We start from the raw sequence: 23,437 nt of genomic DNA on the forward strand, positions 1-23,437 counted from the left end.
GGCCCATCTGATAAGAGACAGGAAAATGGCACCTCCTGGTGGCTTTCATTTGCTTTCTTTGGGTCACCAGTGAGGCTGGGCAACCTTTAAAACACAGAAGGCCTTTCTGGGTGCGGCCTCTTAAGTGCCCGGACATTCAGAGCTGGTGTGACATGTGCCTACCTGGGAGGGTGAGTCCCAGGAGGGAAGGTGGTATCCCCATTTAAGTGGCCAACCCCAGGCAGGTGGGTTGTCATTTGGTGGTTTACAACACCCTGGTCTCTTACACCTGGGATGCCCCAAAACCTCAGTTTGGGGCACAAAGCAATTAGGTGACCAGCCAGAGGCCACACCCAATAGGTGAATGGTCTAATTGAGATAATTTTTTTTTTTTGCCGTACGCGGGCCTCTCAGTGTTATGGCCTCTACTGTTGCGGAGCACAGGCTCCGGACGCGCAGGCTCAGCGGCCATGGCTCACGGGCCCAGCCGCTCTGTGGCATGTGGGATCTTCCCGGACCGGGGCACGAACCCGTGTCCCCTGCATCGGCAGGTGGACTCTCAACCACAGCGCCACCAGGGAAGCCCTGAGATAATTTTTTAATTGAGGTGACATTCACATAATGGAAAGTTAATGATTTGAAGTAAACAATTCAGTGGCCCAAACACAATGTTGTCAACCATCCCCTCTATCTAGTTCCAGAATATTCCCATCACCCCAAAAGGAAACCCATTCTCATTAGCTGTCACTCCCCATTCCCCATCTCCCTCCAGCCCCTGGTAACCACTAATCTGCTTTCTGACTATGGATTTGCCTATTCTGGACATTTCATATAAATGGGATCATATGCAATGTGGTCTTTCTAGTCTGGCTTCTTTCACTCAGCATATTTTGAGGTTCCTCCTCATTGCAGCATGTGTCAGTGCTTCATTCCTCGCTATGGCTGAATAATATTCCACATTTTGTTCATCCACTCATCTGTTGATGGACACTTGGGTTGTTTCCACCTTTTGGTGATTGCGACTAGTGCTGCTCTAAACATGGTGTACACCTATTTGAACACCTGGTTTTGATTCTTTTGGATGGATACCTAGGAGTAGAATTCTGGTCATATGATAATTCTAGTCTGTATTTGAACCCAGGCCCTCCAGTGCCAGACTCTGCCCTGACGCTTTTGAAGCCACTCTGGCAGTATAGCAGACTCAAACTTCTGACCGGGCAGATCTCAGTTTCCACGTTGCAAGCAGGTCTGGGGTGTGACCCAGCTCCCAGGGCCCTCACGTTCCCCGGGAGATGACACAGGAAGGGGCCCTTGCCTGATGTGGAGGTACATGGGCGGAGCCACGCCCACCAGATCCGGTGTTTGATTCCGGCTCTTTTATGGGGCTCATGAACGCAGGAAACCCAAGGGGACCCGTAGGATAGGAGAAGACCTTAAGCGCAAGAAACCTCAATGGGCTCCAAAGTTCAAGGGTTTGCCGCCGCAAGAAAGTGTATGAGCCAGGGCCTCTGAGGCCTGAAGTGCCCCCATTTGATGCAGACATTTAATGTAATCGCCCTTCAACCGCTGTAGTGTACATCATGCAGTTGCTCTGTGCTGACCTTGCTCCCCAGACCTGTCCCAGCTAGAGGAACCGGGGTTTAGTTCCTCCACTTTACAGACGAGGAAACTGAGGCACAGCCAGAACCTGCCCCTTTTCCTCCACGGGAAGAAATCGCGATGGGAGAGGAAACAGGGGATGACTTGAACCATCACCTGGCTCACACCTGTGGACCTGGATCTTCCCCCTCCCCAGAGCTCCCAACTCTAACGTGTCAACACCAGAAACTTCTAGAGACTCAGACGCAACACACAGCAGGGTTTGAATCTTCACCAGCCCCAATCCCAAGAATCTTCCTATCTGACTTCTGAAAATGCCAGCCCACGGCATCCAGACGTCTGGTGTCTCAGGATAGGTTATCGGGTTCTGAAACATTCTAACCTCTTGAAGAGCCACTAGGTTCAACTTACCTCCCTGCCCCTCTTTCAATCATTTCTTCATCGAACACACGTTGGACCAACCCTGCCCGGGGCCCTGTGCCGAAGAAGGCGCTGTTTGCACACCTCCAGCCGCGGGGAGCTCACTTTCTGACTGTGGGCAGGACTCAAGTGGGGTCGTGAGCCGGGATAGGGGCGGGGGAGACTAGAAGCAGCCTGGGTGGTGCCATGCGGTCAGTGGAGGGGAAGGGGCGGGGCCGGGGAGGGAAGAAGAGAGGGGCCGGCAGGAGAACTTGTACTGGGCCCTGCAGAAACGGCCCAGCTGGAAGTGGGGGCTCCGGCGGGAGGCAGGCAGGAAGCAGAGAAGCCGGGAAGGGCGGGGGCTCGTGCTCAGGTGAAACGCTTCCTCCTGCTCGCGAGCCAAGAGGAGCAGGGATAGGGGTCGGAGGCTGGACGGCTGTCTGGGGGTGAGTATTGGGGGCCTCGGAGGATCTAGCGGAACCCTGGTGGGGGGCGGAGTTGGGGCTCTAGGGAAGCCCCTGCAGGTCCCTGGGGTCGGGTATCTGCCGCGTTTACCCTGAACAGGCAGGGAGATCCTGGAGCCCCGGGTCTCAATAGCCCTGTTGCCCTCACCCATCGGTAATAGTACTCGCCTGCGTGCCAAGGCCGGCTCAGTCTTGGCCGGGAAGGAAGCCTCACCCACGCCTGGGGAATGGGGGGAGACCGAGGCCACGTGGAGCTGTGGCATCCCTGATCCTGGACAATGTCCCGTCGCAGTCGTGGACACAGTGAAGCGACCCTGGACCCCCACCTCCCATCCTCCTCCTAGGATAGGGTGGGATCGGAACCCAGGAGTGGAGGGAGCTTTGAATGCGCTGGCCCTTACTATTACTGTTATCGTTATTGTTGAGATTGTTAGCATACTGATTGAGAGGGTATAGGCAGGAACAACACCCGGGTTCCCAGGTTGGGTTTATTATTGTTTCTTGAGGGAACCACTGCTGAACCCCAGCGCTGCCAGGCGCTGGACCAGGTTCCGGCCTGGGCACCCCAGTTCACAGTTTCCTCTGGGATCCATTCAGGTCCCTGCTCAGCCAGTGCCTGGCTGTGTTGCTTGCTTTTGGTTGCTCCTGGTCTCTGAATGCACCTCAGTGTCCCCTCTGGGAGGTAGCAAAATGACCTGGCTTCCATGAGGATGCCTGAGGGGTTAGGCAGTGGAAGCTGTTATGATGGGGGTGCTTCTGGCCACTGAAAGACCTCAAGTGAGTGACTATAGGTCTCTGAGCCTCAGTTTTACTATGTGTCAAGTGGGGCTCATGATACGGAACTGTGGTGAAGGTGAAATAAGTCAGTAAGTGCAATGGCCACTCAGTGGGGCCCACAGAATGTCAGCCATCACCATAAGTATATTACAGTTTCGTCATTAGCCACCTTTCCAGGTTCTCAACCAACTTTCCCTCTGGGTCAGATTTTTTTTATCATGGCCACTTTTCAGATGGGGAAACTGAGGACCCATCCCCCTCCCCCCAAACCCTCTACGCCAACCCTCCCCTCCCCCCTCTCCCTACCCCCTACCCTCACCTCCCACCCCCTGGGGCCAGGGCCTCCCTGTTGTCCAGATCTGGAATTCAGGGCCCAGAGGAAGTTTGATGGATTTGAGGCTGGCCCTGGGGCCACCACTTTCTCCCACTGCCCTTTCAGTTCCCAAGGCGGCCACCATGACAGACAGGGCTGAAGAGTCCAGAGGAAGAGGTGTGGCCCCTGCGTCAGGTCACTGGGCCCCCACCTCTTAGCAGCCTAGGTGAGCAGCTCATGTTTGCCCAGCCCAGCCTGGACACCCTCCCTTCCCCTCTCCCTCGCCCCCAGGGTGCAGAGAGTGATTCATGCCAGGTACTCTGGGTGTGGGGGAACTGAGAAGGGGTGTTGGAGCTTCTCTGCTCCAGGCCAGAGCTTGGGGAATCCAGACAAGCCTGCTTAGCCCAGGGACCCTGGGGCTGGGCTGGGTTAGCCCAGGAGGAGGAGATAAGACATCACTGAGTGTCTTCTCTTCCTGCCAACAGCCTCTGAGGCCCAGAGTGAGTCAATAGCTTGCCCCCCACCCCCCATGAGCCAGGGAGGATGCCCACTGTGGTCCCTCCACCTGATGGGAGTCTGGCTCAGCTTGATTGCCCCCCGTGATAGGGGAACTCACTACCAAGATAGCAGACTAAAGGAGGTCCCACCGGGTGGTGGTTAAAGGCAGGGATTGGGCTACCACTTGACCTCCCTTGAATGGGTTCCTTGACCTCTCTGTGTCTCAGTTTCCCCATCAATAAAAATGAGGCTAACATAGCCCTACCTCCCAGCACAAGTGTGGAGTCGATGAGCTGATGGTGGAAAGGCTGCATGCAGGATATGGCATGTTAACTCTAATCCTGATTATGTGGCTCATTGGTGATATTTATCTTTGCATGAAAGAAATTATGTCGGACAAAGCCTGGATTAGGGTCCTGACCAGGTGTGGAGGTCCTCCAGAAGGTTCCCAGAGGTTCAATTTGCACATCAGCCCTGGATCATGGGAAGATTCTGAGGTTGAACTGCGATGCACAGCCTGCCTCCCTAGCCTGTTTCCCCATCTAGGAAATGAGCCCAGAGATGCCGTTTGAGGCTCAGCTGGGGGCAGGGCTGGCATTTAATCAGGGGCCTATGTCCAGCCTCAGAATCCTTCCTGGACCCATCCTAGGTACCCCGGGCAGTTTCTGCAGTGGGGGAGGGCAGGCTCATCCAATGAGTCACCCATTAGGAGCCCTGGGACCTGGAAACAGAAGACTCAAGGGTCCAAAGTGTGTGTGTCACCCTGCCCCCTCCCACCCTTTCTTCCACGCCCAGGGGTTCACCAAAGTGAATGTTGGACGTATATTTGCATAAAACCCACTTACACACATGGTAAGCAGAGTTGGCCCATAATGAGGCTTTCTTACGAATTATCTTTACTGGGCTTTCTCTTCTTTTATTTTCCTGTTTACAAAAGCAACTCATGGTCCTTGTAAAAAGGGACCAGCCCGTCATTACTGGAAGGCCAAACTGGTATGAACCTGTGAGGGATCACCCGCAGGTCCAGCTCGTCAGTGTTCAAATTCCAGCAACCTGGCCTCTGGTAGGTGGGTGCCTTCTCTGTGCCTACCTTGCCCCCGCTGGGAACTGGAACAGGGGACCTCCTTGGGAGGCCCAGTGAGAGCCACGGGGGCCCATCCGCAGGCCAGTGGTTCGCACCCTCTCCTGCAAGCACCCCTGGCTCCCGTCCTTGGGTCTTCATTCCTGGAACTTACCCTTTTCTGGAAAATTGTCTCCTTCGCTGCCTCTGTTCCCCATTAGCCCATTGGCTCCCCAAACATGGTGGTTTGTCTCCATCAACTTGGTTGGGTGCCCAGAACCTAGACCAGGGCATGGTACACACCGGGCGTTCAGCTCAGAGCAGTGACCAGTGTGCAAGTGATAGCGGTAGCTGCTGCTGCGCTACTAATATCGTCATTGTTGGCACTTCGTATATGTGTGACTTGGAGAAAAGGTGACCGCTTAGTCCTCTAGCCTTTCCCAGGGCTCAGGGGGTTATACACACAAATGGGGTTCTCCTGTCACCCCCCACCCCTCACCTCTCCTTTTGGCAGCCCCAGAATATTCCAGGCCCCCATCCCCATCCAGATCCCAGCTGAGCGTCAGTGGGGTGTACAGGAGCAATTGAAGCCACAGCGGAGCTGATACTTAGCACCTGCTGGGGGCGAGCCGTGAGTGGGCAGCTGACGCCAGGCAGCTTTCCAGATGAGGCTGCTGAGGCCTGGAGCGGGCAGGGGGCAGCTACCTACCCCGCGCCCACAGATGACCAGTAGCCGGGTCAGGCCTTCCTTCCCCGGGGGCCACGGTGGCTGTCTCAGGAACATCAGCTCTCTTGGTCCTCACGGCTGCTGGGTGAGTGGGGGGAACGAGCCCTCATGTTCCTGATTCAAGAACTGAGCCCCAGTGACTGGGCTGTTTGGGAGCACCCAGGCCTGGGGGTCCCCGGAGCTGGGGTAAGGAGGGGGGCGCATGGGTATGTGTCTGACAGGCCTGGAGAGGGACCCAAGATTCACCCTCTCCAAGCCTCAGTTTCCTCATCTGAAAATTGGGAGCGTCGTGTGGGGATTCACCTTGATGTGATGGAGGCCTCCAAGTCAGTGTCAGGCAAGCCCCCACTGTCTGTGAAATAGTGCAGGGTGGGGATGGGGGGGCTGGTCCAGGCCCCCCAAGGGTGCTAATGGGTAGGGCCTTGCCACCTGGATTGTGTGACATTCTCACTTCCCCATGTGTCTCAGCTTCTCTGCCTTCCTGGCCTCCCAAGGGGAGGTGAGGGGGACAGAGGTGCCTGGAGCCATACGTGCCTGGGTCCTTGACAGACCTTGACTGTCACTTGGGGGTGTAGGCAGAGGTTGGGGGACTAGAGCACTGTCACCAGCGGGGGCCCCTAATTAATTCTGCTGAGTGGTCAGCCCCTTCCGTACATCTAGTGTCTCATTAATATTCAGTGAGTTATTAATATTTAGTACTGAGTGTATATATGCAACGAATCATGACTATTCAGTGACTGTCTATTCAGGGCGGTTTAGTGGCTCATTCATATCATATTCATTGTGATAATATGCATATTCATTAATGCATCACAAATGTGCCTTGCAACTATTAATTGTTGCCTTATAACTATTTCATATATTATAAATACTGGGTGCCTCCTGCATATTTAACAGATCATTAATATTCAGCACTTCACTAATATTCAGTGCTTCTTGCTCATTAAATGCATCCTGAATATTTTAGTGCCGTGAATATTTGGCCCTTTAGCACGTTAGGACTATTCAGAGTCAGGAATATTCAGTGCCTCTTGGTCCTGCCCCCTTGGCTCCAAGGATGTGCTTGCTGACTTATCAGGACTGAATCACCTGCATCCCCAAGGTCCCAGGTAGGGGACGGTGGCAGCTGCTGCCTAGAATGGGGTTAGCCTGAAATGAGGCACAAGGAAATAACCAATATGTGAGTCATTGTTAGCATTTTTCCTCATGCAGCAAACAGCAGTGAGCACCAACTGGGGACACAGCTGTGAGGGTCAAGATGCTGGGCCCCACCCCTCTGGAGCTCCAGGCTGGCTGGGGAGATGGACAGGAGGGAAGTGAGCAGTTTTGTCTAATGGCGGTGAGAGCAGCAGAGGAAAGCAGAGCCGGGGTGGGGTGTTTTAGCTGGGAGGTTGGGGCGTCTCTAAGGAGGTGATGTTGGGCAGACGCCTGAAGATCAAGGAGAACCAGGGGGAAGAGCAGGAGAGAGGGGCATCCAAGGTGGAAGGAAAGGCAGGTGCAAAGGTCCTGTGGCAGGGCTGAGCCCGGGGGGGTTTGAAGGAGCTGTGAAGAGGCTGGCGTGGCAAGAGTGGAGGAAAGGGGGCAGTGGACATGGGGTGGGAGGAGAAGGAGATTGAGAGCACCCCAGCGGGGGGCTTTTGGGTTGCAGCCAACGAAAACAAGTGGTTTTGCTGGGTGCGCTGCAGAAAGCAGGCTCTGAGTGATGGTGAAGTTGCAACAGTGCATGGAGGGCAAACAGCCCCAAGCAGGACTGGCCGGTATTGCAGTGAGGGGACTGGGTGATGGGCCCTGAGAGTCAGCCCGGACATCACTGCTGTGACTCTGTACACCGTGGCACTACGGTCTGTAGGGAGGAACATGGAGGAGGCCCTGCCACGTGCAGGCACTGTATGGATGTGTTCATCCATCAAATGCCTGATGGATCTTCCTGGTTTACATGGCATTGTGTCCCGAAGGCTCTCGCCCAGACACCACACCTGGGTCACCTGCTGCCCCAAAACGTCCCCTTGTGAAAGGCTCAGAGACTTCTCACATTTTGTTCTCCCTGGTCCATCCTTCTCTGTCCCCCACATCCAGGCTCTAAATTTTGTTTCTTTTTTTTTTGGCCATGCCACACTGCATATGGGATCTCAGTTCCCCAACCAGGGATCGAACCCGTGCTGCCTGCAGTGGAAGTGCGGAGTCTTAACCACTGGACTGCCAGGGAGGTCCCAGGCTCTAAATATTGATGACTCCTTTCATCCTATTTGCTGAACTCACCCACGTCCCTGTACCCCGCCAGCCAGCCCCTATCCAGGTCCCCAAATTCTTCTTCCTGGTTGCTGCCCTGGCCTCTAACTCCTGCCCTGATAGCCTTTTCCCCTTCAGTGGCCCCACAGGGGACTTCTTCAAAGCATAACTCCATCTTGTCCTTCCCCTGCTCACACACCGTCCATGGATCCCCATTGCTCCTTACTTGCAACATAAGAGCTGCTTTGTGGTCTGCCCCATTTCCTGATCCTCCCCCTGCCATCATCTGGCAACCCTGCCTTTATCTCCCTCCTCCTCCACTTCTCCAACCACACCGCCTCCTCTCTCTCCCTTTGATAACCTAAAGGCCCACCTCAGGGCCTTTGCACTTGCTGTGCCCTCTGCTTAGAATGCCCTTCCCCTGGGGCTCTGCCCAGGTGATTTCCCTTCATCCTTCAGGATGTCCCCAGGCTGCTCAGGTCCCTCCCCTGCCAGGGATCCCTCCTTCTTCAACAGCATTTATTGCAGCTGTGACTAAACAAATCACTTCCTCATGTATTAATATGATAAAAGAAGGGCTGGCTTGGCCATGGCTGTGTCCCCTGCACCCTGCACACAGTAGGTGCTTAGTAAATACTCTATGGCCCACAAGTCAGTGCAACAAGTAAAACGGTTGGATTCGTACATGTTCATAGACACTCCTGCTTTATGCTGAGCCTCAATATCCCCATCTGTAAGTGGGGGCACTAAAGGAGCCAGGACAATGAACCAAGGTCACTGAGGTTGTCATTGCATAGTCAATGTATGCCAAGCCCTTTAATACTCAATAGAAAGTGACCCATTGTGTGTCTGTAGGGCAGGGAGTATTCTCAGCACTTCCATGTGCTAATGAGGAAATAGACTCCCAAGGGGAAGTGACTCACCAAGGTCAACTCAGAGCAAAGAAGTACCATTCAACAAGGAATCTGACCTCTCTGCTCCCTGCTCACACACCTCCATGGCTCGCCCATGCCCCCAGGAAACAGCCCCACTACTCAGCCTGGCATTCAAGGTCTTTACAGGGTCTGGCTCCACCTCTTAGCCTCAGAAATCAACCCCTTTCCAAATTCTGCTTTTCAGCAAAATAAACTACACATGATTCCTTGACTAGGCTTTGTTTTCTTTCCCTTCCTTGCTTTTGTATTTGCTCTCTTTGCTACCTGAACTCCCCTTGGTGAACTCATATGCATCCTTCAAAACCTCAACTTCAATATCCTGATCCATTCTTCTGGCCCAGCCCTGATCCCACAGGTGTCTGGATTTGTCTCCCCCAGATTGAGGGCTTCTGGGGGGCCAGGCCCAGGGTTGAGGCTTCTCAATTCCTCCAGAACCTATTTGTTGAACGAATGAATAGTTTTCATACATGTGTTTTGAGATAAGAGCCACTGAGACCCTTCTCAGAGCTGAAGGACTTGGAGATAATGTGGGTTTCTGTGGTAATGTGAGTCACCCACTGGGCCACCTTGGGACAACTCTCTGAGCTTCACTTCTCCAGCTATGAACTGGGGGTGGGGATTCCCCCAGAGTTATTCAGACCCCACAAACTTCAGAGTGAGCAGCTATTTGGGCTTCCACAAGCCCAATCCTTCCAGAACTGGAGAGGGTAGACAGGAGAATCTTGTGTGGGGTCAGGGAATCGAAAGCAGACCTGAGAGGAACTTCTCACCAGCCATACAGCCCCACCAGCAAAGTCCCCAGAGCTGCCGCACAGTCGCTTAGGAGGAAGTAATACCAAGAGGCTTCCTGTCCTTGGCTAAGTGGAGCCCGTAAGCCCCAGCTTTTCCCACGGTAGGTGTGAGGTCCCAGCCCATTTAAAAAGTAAGGCCTGTAAGGAGAGGTTGGGGACTACCTGGGATACAGCCCACTGAGACACCCAGCAAGGTATCCTAGACCAGTGAATCCCCAGCACTCTCAGCCTGGCTGAAAGCGGGGCCTGGAGTTTCTTTTTTATGCCAGTCTGGATGTGGGATGTTGCGAGTTTGGAAACGTTTGCTGCTTGAAGTTTTAAGGGGCCATGAGTTAGAGGTGGAGGTAGCCTTGGTGGCTGGAAAAGGGAAGGGGATCTGGGATGCATTAATAGAGGTCTAGTAAAAGGGGAAGGGGACGTGAGCCTCCATCCCCTCCACCCCCAACTTGAGCTCTCAGACCTCAATCAGGAGCCTTATGGGGGCTGGGAGGGTGAAGTCGCTGTAAGATTCCTCCATTTAAAGAAACCAGAGACCTGGCAAGAAAAAGTTGGGAATGCAGGTAGCCAACAAAGATGAAGTGTTTCATATGCAAAGGGATCTTACAAATAAACAAGAAAGAAAATGCAAGGAAAAGAACGGGCATTAATGGATTTAATTAAAACCAAATGGCCACCCCCAAGAGCTTCTATTTTGCTCAGATACCCTGATCCCAGTGATATGAGCCATTTAGTCATTTTACCTCTTCTCACACCTTCCCCCTCCCCAATGTCCAGGTTTGGCTGAGTTGTAAATATTCCTATTTGTTGAGGTATCTTTCTTTGTTTTGGAGCTCTTGTTTGGCACTATACACATTCTCAGCTAACAGATCCTTGGCCATTTAGGTTTGATTTTCTATTTAAATAGCAATAAATCTCATAAGTACTCCATCTAATGAACTTAACTAAACCTATATCAAGCTTCTTTGTTCAGTCCTTCATTCTCCTCTTTGGATCCTTCCTCCTTCTGAGTTCTCTGTTCTGGTTTCTGTGTTTATTTAGACCAGGATTTCTCAATCTTGAAATTGCTGGATCATCTTCTGTCATGGGGCCATGCTGTGCCCTATAGGATAATTTAAGCAGCATCTCTGGCCTCCACCTGCTTGATGCTATTAGCAGTCCCATATCTCCACCCTGCCCCAATCATGATAGCCAGAAATGTCTCTAGACATTGCCCAGTAAGTATCCTGTGGGAGCAGAATAACCCCTGATTGAAAACTGATTTAGACTCTAAACTGCAGATGGGGTAGTGAGTGAATCACCCTCTAAATTTTCATGGGATTCTGAATGAGGGTGTCTCTTAGCCAGAAGTTAGGGTCCCAGGCACACCCTTGTCTTCCAGCATCTGTGGGTCTCTGGCCACCAGTGTCACCGAAGAGAATGTTGTGACATCTCTGGTCTTATTTTTGGTGACTTGGGCTTTCTACTGCAGCTCTTGAGTTTTTTCCCGTCCTCGGAGCTCAGGGATCTGCCAGGTTCACCTGGGAACGCTCCTTTCTTGTGGTCCACTCTGGACTCGGGCCCCTTTTCAGCTCAGGAAAATGTCCTTCTAGGATTCTGTTCATTCTTGCATCATTTTTCAGTTCACAGTCTCCTCTCAAGATTATGATTTGCCTTTTTGGGTCTCCCAGACCTGCCCTCCGGATGGTGAACCACCCGCTGAGGCTGGCAGCTAACCCAGGGACGCCATGGAAACAAGACAGGCTCTGTGCCACCCGCAGACAGGGTCCTCAGCTGCTCAGACTCCACCAACTCATTCCCACCTCAGGGTCTTTGCACCTGCTGTTCCCTCCCTGGGGATCTTTCCCTCACAACCTCAGCCATGATGGCTCCTCTGTGCCATTCACATCCCAGCTTAAATGTCATCCAGACCTCAAAATCCACGCCCGCCACCCAACCCCATTTCCTCCCGTGGCATTCATCCCCTTGCATCTCTTCTCCGAGGTTTTTATTTAGTGTTTGTTCCCCCTCAAGCATGTGGGTCCCAGAGTGGCCGAGACATTGGGGTATCCCGTGCCTGTTCACCACTGTGTCCCCGCTCCTGGGAGGTGCCTGGCACACAGGAGAAGCACAGTAAATATTGGCTCGAATGAATGAATGTATAAATTCATTCTGAGAGTCAATATATATATATTTTGGCCACGCCATGCGACTTCCGGGATCTTAGTTCCCCGACCAGGGATCGAACCCGTACCCCCTACAATGGAAGCACAGAGTCCTAACCACCGGACCTCCAGGGAAGTCCCAAGAGTCAATATTTTTTCAGATGCTGTGGCATCCCAGCATTCATTCATTCATTCATTCAACACATTTACTGAGCGCCTACTATGCACCAAGCACAGTTCTAGGGGCTGGGGATAAAATGATGAATAAGACTTATTGCATGGAGCATGTATTCTGGTGGGGAAGATGGATGAGAAGCAGTACATTTTTTAAGGTTTTTAAAATTTTATTTATTTATTTATTTTTGGCTGCGTTGGGTCTTCGTTGCTGCGCACGGGCTTTCTCTAGTTGTGGCGAGCGGGGGCTACTCTTCGTTGCAGTGCGTGGGCTTCTCATTGCAGTGGCTTCTCTTGTTGTGGGGATCTAGGCGCGCGGGCTTCAAAAGTTGTGGCACACGGGCTCAGTAGTTGTGGCTCGTGGGCTCTAGAGCGCAGGCTCAGTGGTTGTGGCGCACGGGCTTAGTTGCTCCGCGGCATGTGGGATCTCCCCAGACCAAGGCTCGAACCTGTGTCCCCTGCACGGGCAGGTGGGTTCCTAACCACTGCGCCACCAGGGAAGCCCCATTTTTTAAGTTTTTATTTTAGGAGGTGAAAAGTGCTGTGGAAGAAAGAAAAAGTAGGCTAGGGTGGGGGATCAGTGCTGCCAGTGAGATGGTGTGTCCTGAGGAGGTGTTCCTGAGAAGGGGACATTTGAGCAAAGACAAGAGGAGGGGGAGGAGGGAGCTGTATAGAAATCTGGAGAATCAGGCAGAGGAAACAACCTGTGCAAAGGTCCTGAGGCAGGACCGTGCTCAGCATGTTTGAGGTTAAAATCCCAACCACACTCTTACATGGGGTTAATTCCCATTTTACTTTGAAGCTTAGAGAGGTCAAGCTTCTTTCCCAAGGTCACACAGCAGAACCTGTGGAGTGGGATCTGAGCCCCATTTCGGGGAGACACCTGGCTGGAGAGGCCTTGGCCAGGCAGTGTGCAGAGACAGTGATGGGCACGTTGGGGAAATGGCCTCATGGGTCAGGGAAGGAGCCTCTGTCCCCAGCACCAGCACCCATTTGTGGCTCTAGATAAAATGGGAAACTACTCTCTTCTTGCTCCCAGGCAATTGCTGGGTGGGGTTGCTTGGAGCTCGAGGGGCCTACCAGAATCCACTGACTATCCCCACAGTGTTTCAGGTGCCAGAGGGGAGAGCGAGGAGACCCCCGACGAGCACAGACATCCTGAGGCAATCTGAGGTAAGTGCTGGGGTTCACATATTCATTGAACAAATACTTGTTGAATACCCACTAGGTACCTGTTGAATACCCACAGTGAGAGTACCGCAAAAAAAAAAAAGATTACCTGAGACCAGATTAAAGGAGTGCAGGCCCTGCACACACCCTAATCCTTATCAGCAACCCTGCCCTTGAACCATTGCCAAATCCTCCTGGGTTGTGACACACAGTTTTAAGGGGCAGGAGCCTTCTGCTTCCCCCTTTTCCCTGGCAAAGCAATAAAGCTCTTCTTTTCTTTCTTTCTTTCTTTTTTTTTTTTTTTTTGCGGTACGCGGGCCTCTCACTGCTGTGGCCTCTCCCGTTGTGGAGCACAGGCTCCGGACACGCACGCAGGCTCAGCGGCCATGGCTCACGGGCCCAGCCGCTCCGCGGCATGTGGGATCTTCCCGGACCGGGGCACAAACCTGTGTCCCCTGCATCGGCAGGCGGACTCTCAACCTCTGCGCCACCAGGGAAGCCCTCTTCTTTTCTACTTCACCCCCCCTGCCCAAAAAAAGTGTGCCAGAGAGAAACTTAATGAATTTACTTTTATTCATAAATTCATTCATTCAGACACTCTCTGCTTCCTCCGTGTGTTTGCCTCATGCTGGGCAATGCCAGGACCCTCAAGAAGCCCCCAGTCTTGGGAAGAAAAAGTCAGAGATCATGATGAAACCTCAGATTGGGACTTGAACCCACGTGCTGGGACTCGAACCCAGCCTAAACCCAGACTGACATTTGGACTCGAACCCGGCCAAACCCCACAGTCTTCCAACTGAGAACCCACACCATATCAGGTGAGAAAGGCACCAGGGTATGGGGTTATCAGTTTTTATAGGGGTGGGTAACTTTATAGGCTAATGAGTGGGAGGAGTATTCCAGCTATTTTGGGAAAGTGCGGGGATTTCCAGGAATTGGGCCACCGCCCACTTTTTGATCCTTATGGTCGGTCTTGGAACTGTCATGGTGCCTATAGTGTCATTTAGCTTGCTGATGTGTTACAGTGAGTGTATACTGAGGCTCAAGATCTAGTGGAAGTTGACTTATCTGCCATCCTGGATCCATTTGGTTCTAATCAGTTTATGTCATGTCTGTGGGCTGTCATTCTTTCAGAGGTTGTGCCCTGCCCCCTTCCCTCCTGTTTCAATGACCTAGCCAGAGAGGGAGACAGGGCTAAATAGGAAACCAGGACCCTTCCTGAGAGGTCCAAGAGGGCTACCCAGAGAATGGATTATTTGAGATGGGTTTTAAAGGAGGAAGAGGAGTTTGCCAAGGAAGATAGCTTTGTTTGAGACATACTGGGCCTGAGGGTTCTGTGAAGAGCCAGGGCCCATGCTCAGCTCACAGGACCATTAAAAATAGTCAAGAAGAATGAGTGATGGTTATATCAGAATCCCAGAAGCTCAGAGCTTCCTGGAGGAGTAAGTGAAAAGGGAAGCAGGAAGGATCCCAGCAGCTCTCAACTGCTAAATAGGGAGTTCTCTGCCTCTCTCTGGGAGGCTCCTGGGCCATCTCTGAGAGAAGGACATAAAGAGGACCAGCTTGGATGTGGGGGGTGGGATTCTGGGCACACTGAATCTGGGAGGCTCACCTTGGCATCTCCATGCCTGTTTTCTCTGTAAATATTGATCCCCGGTAGGGCCTGGGCAACAGTCAGAGCCAACATGGGGTACTGGAGGAGGTGGGAGCCGGGGGAATCTCTGGGGGTGAATTTCAGTATTTTTCCAACTTGAGCAACTATAGGGCTGCAACCAGGTGTTGGGGTCCACAGGTAGCTCTGGAAAAGTGCTTGGCCCATCTGGCATCTTCAGGCATCTTCAGTGAGTGTTATTGTCTGCAGGAGCTGCCCAGGGGTCTCTTCGGACCAATCCCAAACTCAGACGGACCAGAATGAGGTGTTCTCGGCCCCTGCGGACAGAGATGGGCCTGGCTGTGGCTCTGGGCACCTTCACCCTCCTCTTCCTCTTCAGTCTGCAGGTCACCACCCACCTGCCCAGGCCTGAAGGAGCCACCAGGCACCCCCGTGGCTCTGGTCTGGCCCTCGCCACCCTCCCGCCCACCGCCCACCCCACTGCCTGGCCAACACCTCCATAGCCGCCCCGCCGGACTTCACCAGGCAGTCATAGCACATCCGCAACTTCCTGCTGTACAAACACTGCCGCGACGTCGTGCTGCTCCAGGACATGCCGCCTGACAAGTGTGTGCAGCCAGTCTTTCTGCTGCTGGTGATCAAGTCCTTGCCCAGCAATTACGGGCACCGGGAGCTGGTGCGGCGCAGGTGGGGCCGTGAGCGCCAGGTCCACGGCGTCCAGCTGCGCCGCCTCTTCCTCGTGGGCACGGACCCCAACCCGCTGGAGGCGCGCAAGTTCAACCGGCTGTAGGCCATGGAGGCGCGGATGCACGGTGACATCCTGCAGTGGGATTTCTACGACTCATTCTTCAACCTCACGCTCAAACAGGTGGGCTGGGGGAGGGAGGGTGTCACCTGATTGGGGCCACCTCGCCTTCCTGCCCAAAGTTGCTACCACCTCCTCTGAGGAGCTCTGGGGACCAGAAACTCCCATCAACCTCCCCCCAACCCATCTACTGTCCTCATGGTGATCCGAAGTCTTCTTTGTCCAAGGGAGGCAGGGAGAAAGGACTTACAAGCCTGACTTTCCAAGCCTTGATGACCTGGGCTCAAATCGAGACTCTGCTTCTTATCTGCTGTTTGCCATGGATGATCATTCACCTCTCTGTGCGTCAGTTTCCTCATCAGGGAAATGGGATATTAATTGAACTCACCCACCTCTGAGGGCTGCTGTGAGGATTACATGAGATGATATTCATAAGGCACCTGGGCCAGTGCCAGGTGCTCAGATAACATTTGACAATGGCACATGGGGAGAGCTGGACAGAACACATCTTATCTCTTTGTTCTGGTTCTGTCTCCCCATGAGGCCCAGGTCTGTGTGGAAGATACTCAACAAAGACCTTTCTGATGGAAAAGAAACCATGAGAGGTAGACAGAAACTTTCCCATGCTCAGAGGAGGAATTGAAGGCTCCAAGGACGTACCCAGGATGTGGAGGGTGGGGATGGAGTAAGCCGAGTAGAGATACAAGTTGAAAGGGGCCCAGTGCAGGTTCCTGCTCATAGTAAGCACAGACAGGTCTGGGTTCAAGACTTTGAACAACAGACCTTCTCTGTTGTATGACCTTGCTCAAGGCACTTTCTCTGGAGAGCCTCTATTTCCTCATCTGTAAATGGGATTGAAGACCACACCTGCCTCTTAAAATTGTATTAAGGATTCAAGGTAGGGCAGGCACTGAGTACAGTGCCTAGCATGCAGCCAAAGTTATGGAGGTAACTGAAGCCGAGGTGGGTAGAGGGCCCAGAACCTCTTAACATGCCATGTTCTTAACGCAGAACACAAAAGCATGTGATAAACATCAACTTGACAAACATGAATCCAGTGCCTACAAAGTGTTGACCCCATAATGGGTGCCGAAGAGATGGCACATAGGAGAGACACAGCTCCCACCCAGGCGGACCCCAGAGTCTGATGGGGGAGGTAGATGTTATATAACAATCATACAAGTAATTATTTAATGGTAGTGCTTGGCAAGGCAGAGTCAGAAGGAATAGCAATAAATGTAAATATGACAATTTTCAAGCACTTCTTGCTGCTTTACAGAGCATCATCTCTGTAGATCCCCAACACTCCTGGAGGCAGGTCCCATGATGTGTCCTGTCTGGGAAGTTGGAAACTGAAGCACAGAGAGGGACAGTTGGTTGCAAAGGACCACAGAGTGAGTTCTTTAACCCAGAATAGCCTAACTGGAAAACACATCCTTGCCTGGCCTCGCTGGGCTGGGGTGGCTGACAGGGACCCAAAGTTGATGGCCCCAGGCACCAAGCCCATGTGCCCTGTCCACCCCCCCTTGCAGGTGCTCTTCCTACAGTGGCAGAAGACACGGTGCACATGCCAGTTTTATGCTCAACTGGGATGATGACGTCTTTGCCCACCCAGACAACGTGGTCACCTACCTGCAGGGCGACAACCCTGACCACCACCTCAGACAGGTGTCTGAGACAGGCTTCACAGGAATTGGGGCAGTAGTAAAGGGGGCCTCACAGCAGAGTGAGGACTGGAGACAGGTCCTCAGGGAATAAAATGTTTTGCAAACTTAGAGGTCTTTTTTTTATTGTTTTTTTAAGTGATTTATAAGTTTTAACTCAGATCAGTCTACATTCATCCTTAAAATCTCACTTCCAGAAGAAAATATACACCAGTAAAACAGAGCAAGGATGAAGTAGAGGCTATGGAAGCTTCTATCTGGCAGATCTCACATCATCCTCCCCTGCCCCCCACACATACCCTCCATGGCTCCCTATTGCCCTCAGCTTACATTCCCCCCTGCAGACTGATTCTCACTGCCAGCTTGATGGCAGGGTCCGGAGAGAGAGACACAGGGGTGATACTGCTCCTAGCTGCATGGGACGCTGGACCCACCTGCTTCTGGCAAGGCTCCTACTGAATCCCACCCCGCCACCACGCAGCCTCCCCTCTCTTCCGCGGGCTCACCTCCTCTCACTGGGACTACAGCTCTACTGTCCTCTGTCTCACTCCTTGTGTCCCTTCTTTAAGTATTTATTGTGCACCTACTGTGTGCTACACGCCTTGCCCTGTACTCCTCCTCCCAGCCCCATGGAAAAGGTCAGGGGGCAGTGACCCACTTTATAGTGAGGACACAAACCTGTGAACAGTGAAACAGGAAGTTACCAGAAGTGGTAAGAACTTTGAGGAGAATTCAGATGAGGTAATTGGACACACTGTGATGGGGACGGGCACTAGCCAGGAAGGAAGTTGGGGTTGGGACTGCAGAGATGGGGCCTGAAGGAGGAGGTTATGGCCTTGGGGAGAATTGGGAGGAGGATGTTCCAGGCAGAGGATACAGCATATGCAAAGGCCCTGAGGTGAGACGATCTGAGAGCATTTAAATTGCAGCCAGGAAGCTGTGACTGGAGGTGGGTAAGGAGGAGATGGAGGGAAAGGGGACAGGAGATCACAGGGACTAGTCACATGGGGCCTTGTGGGTTTGGGTGAGGAGAGAGGGTGTTATTTTGAGGGTTACGGCATCTTTGGAGCAAGGAAATGACATGATTAATTTTATTTATTTGTTTGTTTATTTATTTATTTATTTATGGCTCCGTTGGGTCTTCATTGCTGCACACGGGCTTCCTCTAGTTGTGGCGAGCGGGGGCTACTCTTGGTTGCGGTGCGCAGGCTTCTCATTGCGGTGGCTTCTCTTGCTGCGGAGCACGGGCTCTAGCCGTGTGGGCTTCAGTAGTTGTGGCACGAGCTCAGTAGGTGTGGTGCACGGGCTTTGTTGCTCCACGGCATATGGGATCTTCCTGGACCAGGGCTCGAACCCATGTCCCCTGCATTGGCAGGCGGATTCTTAACCACTGTGCCACCAGGGGAGTACCGACATTATTGATTTTTAAGTTTTAAGAAGCCCTGCAGCTGCATGGAGACTGTTGAAAAGGAAGGTGGAGGCTGAGGCAGCCTCCAAGCCAGAGGAGACAGGCCTGGATGAGGCAGGGGCTGCAGGGGTTTCTACCAGGTAGATCTGATCTCATCCTGCCCCTGCTCAAACACCTTCTGTTTCTCCCCTTTGCCCTTGGGAAAGAGTGCTGCTCCCCTGCTGCACCGGATTGAATAGTGTCTCACAAAAGTTCCCATCCACCTGGCACCTCAGAATATGGCCTTATTTGGAAATAGAGTCTTTGCAGATGTAATTAAGGTAAGGATCAAGATAAGATCATCCTGGATTAGGGTGGGCTCTGAATCCAATGAGAGTGCTTTTAGCAGAGACAGAAATGAACACACAGAGAGACCTGGAAAAGAAGACGATGTGAAAATGGGGGCAGAGCTTGGAGTGATGCAGCTACAAGCCAAGAATTGCCAGTAGCCCCCCAGAGTTGAGAGAGGCAGGGGGACAGAATCTTCCTCAGAGCCCTTCAAAAAGAATCAACCCTGCCAACACCTTGATTTCTGACTTCTGGCCTCTAAAACTGGGAGGGAATAAGTTTCTACTGTTCTAAGCCCCCCAGTCTGTGGCTGTTCCAGCAGCCTTAGGAAACTAATACACATGTGAACAGATCACATAGTCAAATGCCCGAGCATTTTTTTCAAGAGGGTCAAATCATACAATTCCTATCTCAGGATGAAAGGAGGATACAAGTGAAAAGAATGGTGAGAGTTGGATCACTAAATATCCACTGTGAGGGGAATTCCCTGGCAGTCCAGTGGTTAGGACTCCATGCTTATTGCAGGTGGCACAGGTTCAATCCCCGGTCAGGGAACTACGGTTCCACAAGCCCCACGGCACCGCCAAAAAAAAAAAAAAAAAAAATCCACTGTGACTCATTCAGACATTCATGTGTTGTGTTGGACGTTAAGTGAGGTTAAGGCCCCCCATGAGCCATGACAGAGGCCTGGATTCGAATCCTGAACTTGACCATTCCCTCCCTGTCTGACCTTGGCGAACAGCCAGCTCCCTTGGCCTCAGTTTCCCCCCTTTTTATTGTGATGCTTCTCCAATTGTTATTAAGTTTCTGGAAGTGTTGGTGGGTCCACGGCTGCCAGAGGACAATTCCACACAAAGGCTGACCCAGGCTTGTGCCTTTTTCTTGAGAAAATGCAAAAAGTTTCTTCAAATTCTGCTGGCATCTTATTTATTTACTATTGATAGGACAGCAAGAGGGGTGTCAAATGCAGGGAGCACGGTAACTGGGCTCCTCTGAGGTGAGAACATTTGAGAACAGGTATCTGGCATCTCCACAAAACCAAGGATCCTCCAAGCCAGGTTTGGGATCTGGTGTTTTCCCCAGCTGGCCCCCCAGAGGACAGGTGGCCTGGGTGAGGTGGTGAGCACCTTGTCCTAGGAGGTAATCAACAAAGTCCCCCCAGACATGGGGCTTCATGGTGCTGTGTGGCATCAGGAGTTCACCAGACCAGACCCCTGTGGGTCTCGGGCTCCCCCAAGGCCACACCCCAGGAGGGTTCAGTGGGGACAGAGGGTCAGCAGGTCTTGCCGGGTGCAGCCACTGAGGCAGCAGTGACGGACAGGGTTGGTGGCAGCTGCCCGGCGACGGCGGTGGTGGTGATGGCGAGAGGCCTGGGGCAGGGGCTGTGGGGCGAGTACCAGCATGGGGTCCCCACTGGCCATCAGCCCGTGGAGGAGATGTTGTCCTTCCAGCCACTGTAGCAGCTCACCTGGGGACAGGGAGGAATTCAGCATAGAGGGGGGACCCCAGAGGACCCCACTCACGCTGCACACACAGCCTCCACTCATCATGCACAGAAACAGAAAGTAAGCATTTATTGAGTGCCCAGTGTATACCAGGCACAGATTGAATCCCCCATCCGGACGTGTGGAGTCTCGACCCACACCACACTTAAGTCCCCAGCTAGGCACACTCCCACGTGTCACCTATGGTAAGAAGGCACAGACACTTCACAGAGCAGATGACAGAAGGGGTGACATACGACGTATACATGTACACACAGACGCAGGCGCACACCCTCATAGCCCCTCCCACTTCCCTGCGCACCTCTGCACACCCATCTGTACCCGGTCACACACACAGGACACACACGCATGTGACAGACGTTGTACACAAAGCTGTTTGATACTCCCTGCACCAGGGCCGGGACTAGGGTGAAGAGAGCCAGGCTCGGACCTGGAGCCCACAATTTTAAGGGGGTGCCAAAAAACCTCAACAACCAAGATCAAACATATTGTAACGGAATATTTTAAAATTAAAATGAATGCAGAAATTCCTGAAGATCAAAATGTTGAAACTGTAAATAAAGACAGATCTGATCTGGCTACGCACTTGTTCAGACTCGCTCGCGTCGCTCGCCGCGCACTGATTCCCGCTCCTGGCAGGGGGCGCATCCCCCGTGGACTTGCACACACCCGCGCAGCCGGCAGGCGGACCCCAGAACATGCATGCAAACCCGTCTGCATGCACCTGCCCACGCCCGGCCCCAGAGACCCCACAGCACAGTCCTCGCCCACTCCTACTCACGGTCGCCGCCAGCCACATGTCGCCCATCCTCGGGGGACCAGCGCGGGCCCCCGCACAGCCGCACCAGCGCGCGCACGAAGTGGTGGCCGCAGAGCTTCTCGGGCGCTTCCTGGACGGGGACAGGGCGTAGGGCGAGCGCCAAGGCCGGGCCCAGCAGCACCAGCGCCCAGGTGAGCCGACGGGGGTCCATGGCTGCGGGAGGCACTGGGCCCCAGCGGGGATCCCCCTTATAGGAGCTGGCCCGCCCCAACTGGGAGCCTTGGAGGGGGGACAGAGCATTCCTGCAGGATGGTCCAGGGAGAAGGTCAAGGGCAGGGTCAGGGCAAGCATACTGGAACCCCTGATAGTTGGGTTTCCTTTTTTTTATGATATGAGTGCCTGACAACCTTTGATTGCGGAGGCATCGGCTTCATAGATGGCTCCCCAATAAATGTGACTAGGTAAAGGGCCAGGCCACCTCCTCCCACTGAGGCACTTTTGTTTTACACATCTCGGCTGATTTCAGTCACTTACCACTTGGGCCACTTGGCTGCTTGTTTTGTTTTCTCTTCTTATGCTTTAAATGCCAACCTATGTTAAATTCACCAATAAAGAGTGAGCCCACGAACTCTTAGGCTCCCACCCTTGACCCCAATAAAAGCAGGACCCCAGACCCACACTTCTCTCTCTACCCAGGACCTTGCTCTGTGGCCCCGGGAGTGCTGTGTAATTTCCAGGTGTGCTGTGTAATTTATAAGTAATAAACATTTATTTTCTCAAAGTTTCCTGATGGTTGTTGCTGAATGGCATCTTTCAATCATAATAAGAACTCAAGGGCCGGTCCAGCCACAACATTGATTTTTTTAAATTAATTAATTTATTTATTTTTATTTTATTTTATTTTTTGGCTGCGTTGGGTCTCTGTTGCTGCGCGCGGGCTTTCTCTAGTTGCGGTGAGCGGCAGCTTTCTCTTCATTGTGGTGCACAGGCTTCTCATTGTAGTGGCTTCTCTTGTTGCAGAACATGGGCTCTAGGCACGTGGGCTTCAGTAGTTGTGGCGCATGGACTCAGTAGTTATGGCTCGCGGGCTGTAGAGGGCAGGCTCAGTAGTTGTGGTGCTCGGGCTTAGTTGCTCTGCAACATGTGGGATCTTCCCGGACCAGGGCTCGAATCTGTGTCCCCTGCATTGGCAGGCGGATTCTTAACCACTGTACCACTAGGGAAGCCCAACATTGATTACTGATAGGCCGAGATCCATACAAAACAGCCATGGTATCTCTCCCTGGGCCAGGGCCTTGGGCGTATCTCTCCCAGGGGGGCCACTGGTTGAGGAGTCTTTATTTTATTTTATTTTATTTATTTATTTATTTGCAATACGCGGGCCTCTCACCGTTGTGGCCTCTCCCGTTGCAGACCACAGGCTCCGGACGCGCAGGCTCAGCGGCCATGGCTCACGGGCCCAGCCGCTCCGCGGCATGTGGGATCTTCCCGGACCGGGGCACGATCCCGTGTCCCCTGCATCGGCAGGCGAACTCTCAACCACTGCACCACCAGGGAAGCCCGAGGAGTCTTTATTTTTTAACCATTTTAAAGAGTAGAAATAGATAAACTGAGAAATAATCATTCCATGGGATGGTGGCAGTGGGCATCCAGCCAACTGAGACCAGGGCCATTCAGAATCTTGTTGTCCTTATTAGTGGACAAATAAGGAAACTGAGGCTCAGAGAGGGGACTCCCACACTTGCCCAAGGTCACAAGAGGATGGGCCCTGGGGCTGCGAGTCTTGGTCGGTTCTGCCTCTCCCACATCAGGGTCTCCTTGGGTTGAGCAGGGGATGGAGGGCCTCTACCGGGTGCCAGTCTGGGTGCCAGTTTTACCAAGGAGGGAAACTAAGGCAGAGAGGGAGGTTACTCAACCCAACGTGGGTAAGACCCTGAGCTGAAAACCCGGCCTTGCAGCCCCTCCCCCTTTTCACCAAAGCAGGCTACGACAGTAGGCACAGAGATCTCTGTCTGTGTCTCTCCCCTGCTCCCTCTGTCTCTCTCTTGAGTCTCTCTTGGCCTTTCTCTCTCTGTCTCTGTCACTCTCGAAATCTTCCCA

The 23,437-nt window shown here is 52.9% G+C and overlaps 2 protein-coding genes across 2 annotated transcripts; one reads left to right on the forward strand and one right to left on the reverse strand.

The window, feature by feature from the left end:
* The first annotated feature begins 15,167 nt into the window (after positions 1 to 15,167).
* Positions 15,168 to 17,686, forward strand: B3GNT3 (UDP-GlcNAc:betaGal beta-1,3-N-acetylglucosaminyltransferase 3). The gene is given in 6 exon segments (XM_060094456.1): positions 15,168 to 15,242; positions 15,244 to 15,348; positions 15,350 to 15,736; positions 17,206 to 17,240; positions 17,242 to 17,399; positions 17,682 to 17,686. Coding segments are annotated over 6 exon segments (765 nt in total).
* Positions 17,687 to 20,328: 2,642 nt separating this feature from the next.
* INSL3 (insulin like 3) lies at positions 20,329 to 21,548 on the reverse strand. The gene is made up of 2 exons (XM_060092159.1): positions 21,359 to 21,548; positions 20,329 to 20,540 (listed from the first exon to the last, which is right to left on the reverse strand). Exons 1-2 carry the CDS (start codon positions 21,546 to 21,548, stop codon positions 20,329 to 20,331), a joined length of 402 nt encoding a protein of 133 aa, XP_059948142.1.
* Between the last annotated feature and the right edge of the window lie 1,889 nt (positions 21,549 to 23,437).

This window comes from Mesoplodon densirostris, chromosome 3, assembly GCF_025265405.1.
Source record: "Mesoplodon densirostris isolate mMesDen1 chromosome 3, mMesDen1 primary haplotype, whole genome shotgun sequence".
Taxonomy (NCBI): domain Eukaryota; kingdom Metazoa; phylum Chordata; class Mammalia; order Artiodactyla; family Ziphiidae; genus Mesoplodon; species Mesoplodon densirostris.

What these genes read in the sequence shown, in the direction of transcription:
- INSL3 (XM_060092159.1), bottom strand. Translation starts at nt 21,548, where the DNA reads ATGGACCCCCGTCGGCTCACCTGGGCGCTGGTGCTGCTGGGCCCGGCC. An exon ending in ACATGTGGCTGGCGGCGACC is followed by an intron (nt 20,541 to 21,358) that starts GTGAGTAGGAGT and finishes CCCTGTCCCCAG; the next exon opens with GTGAGCTGCTACAGTGGCTG.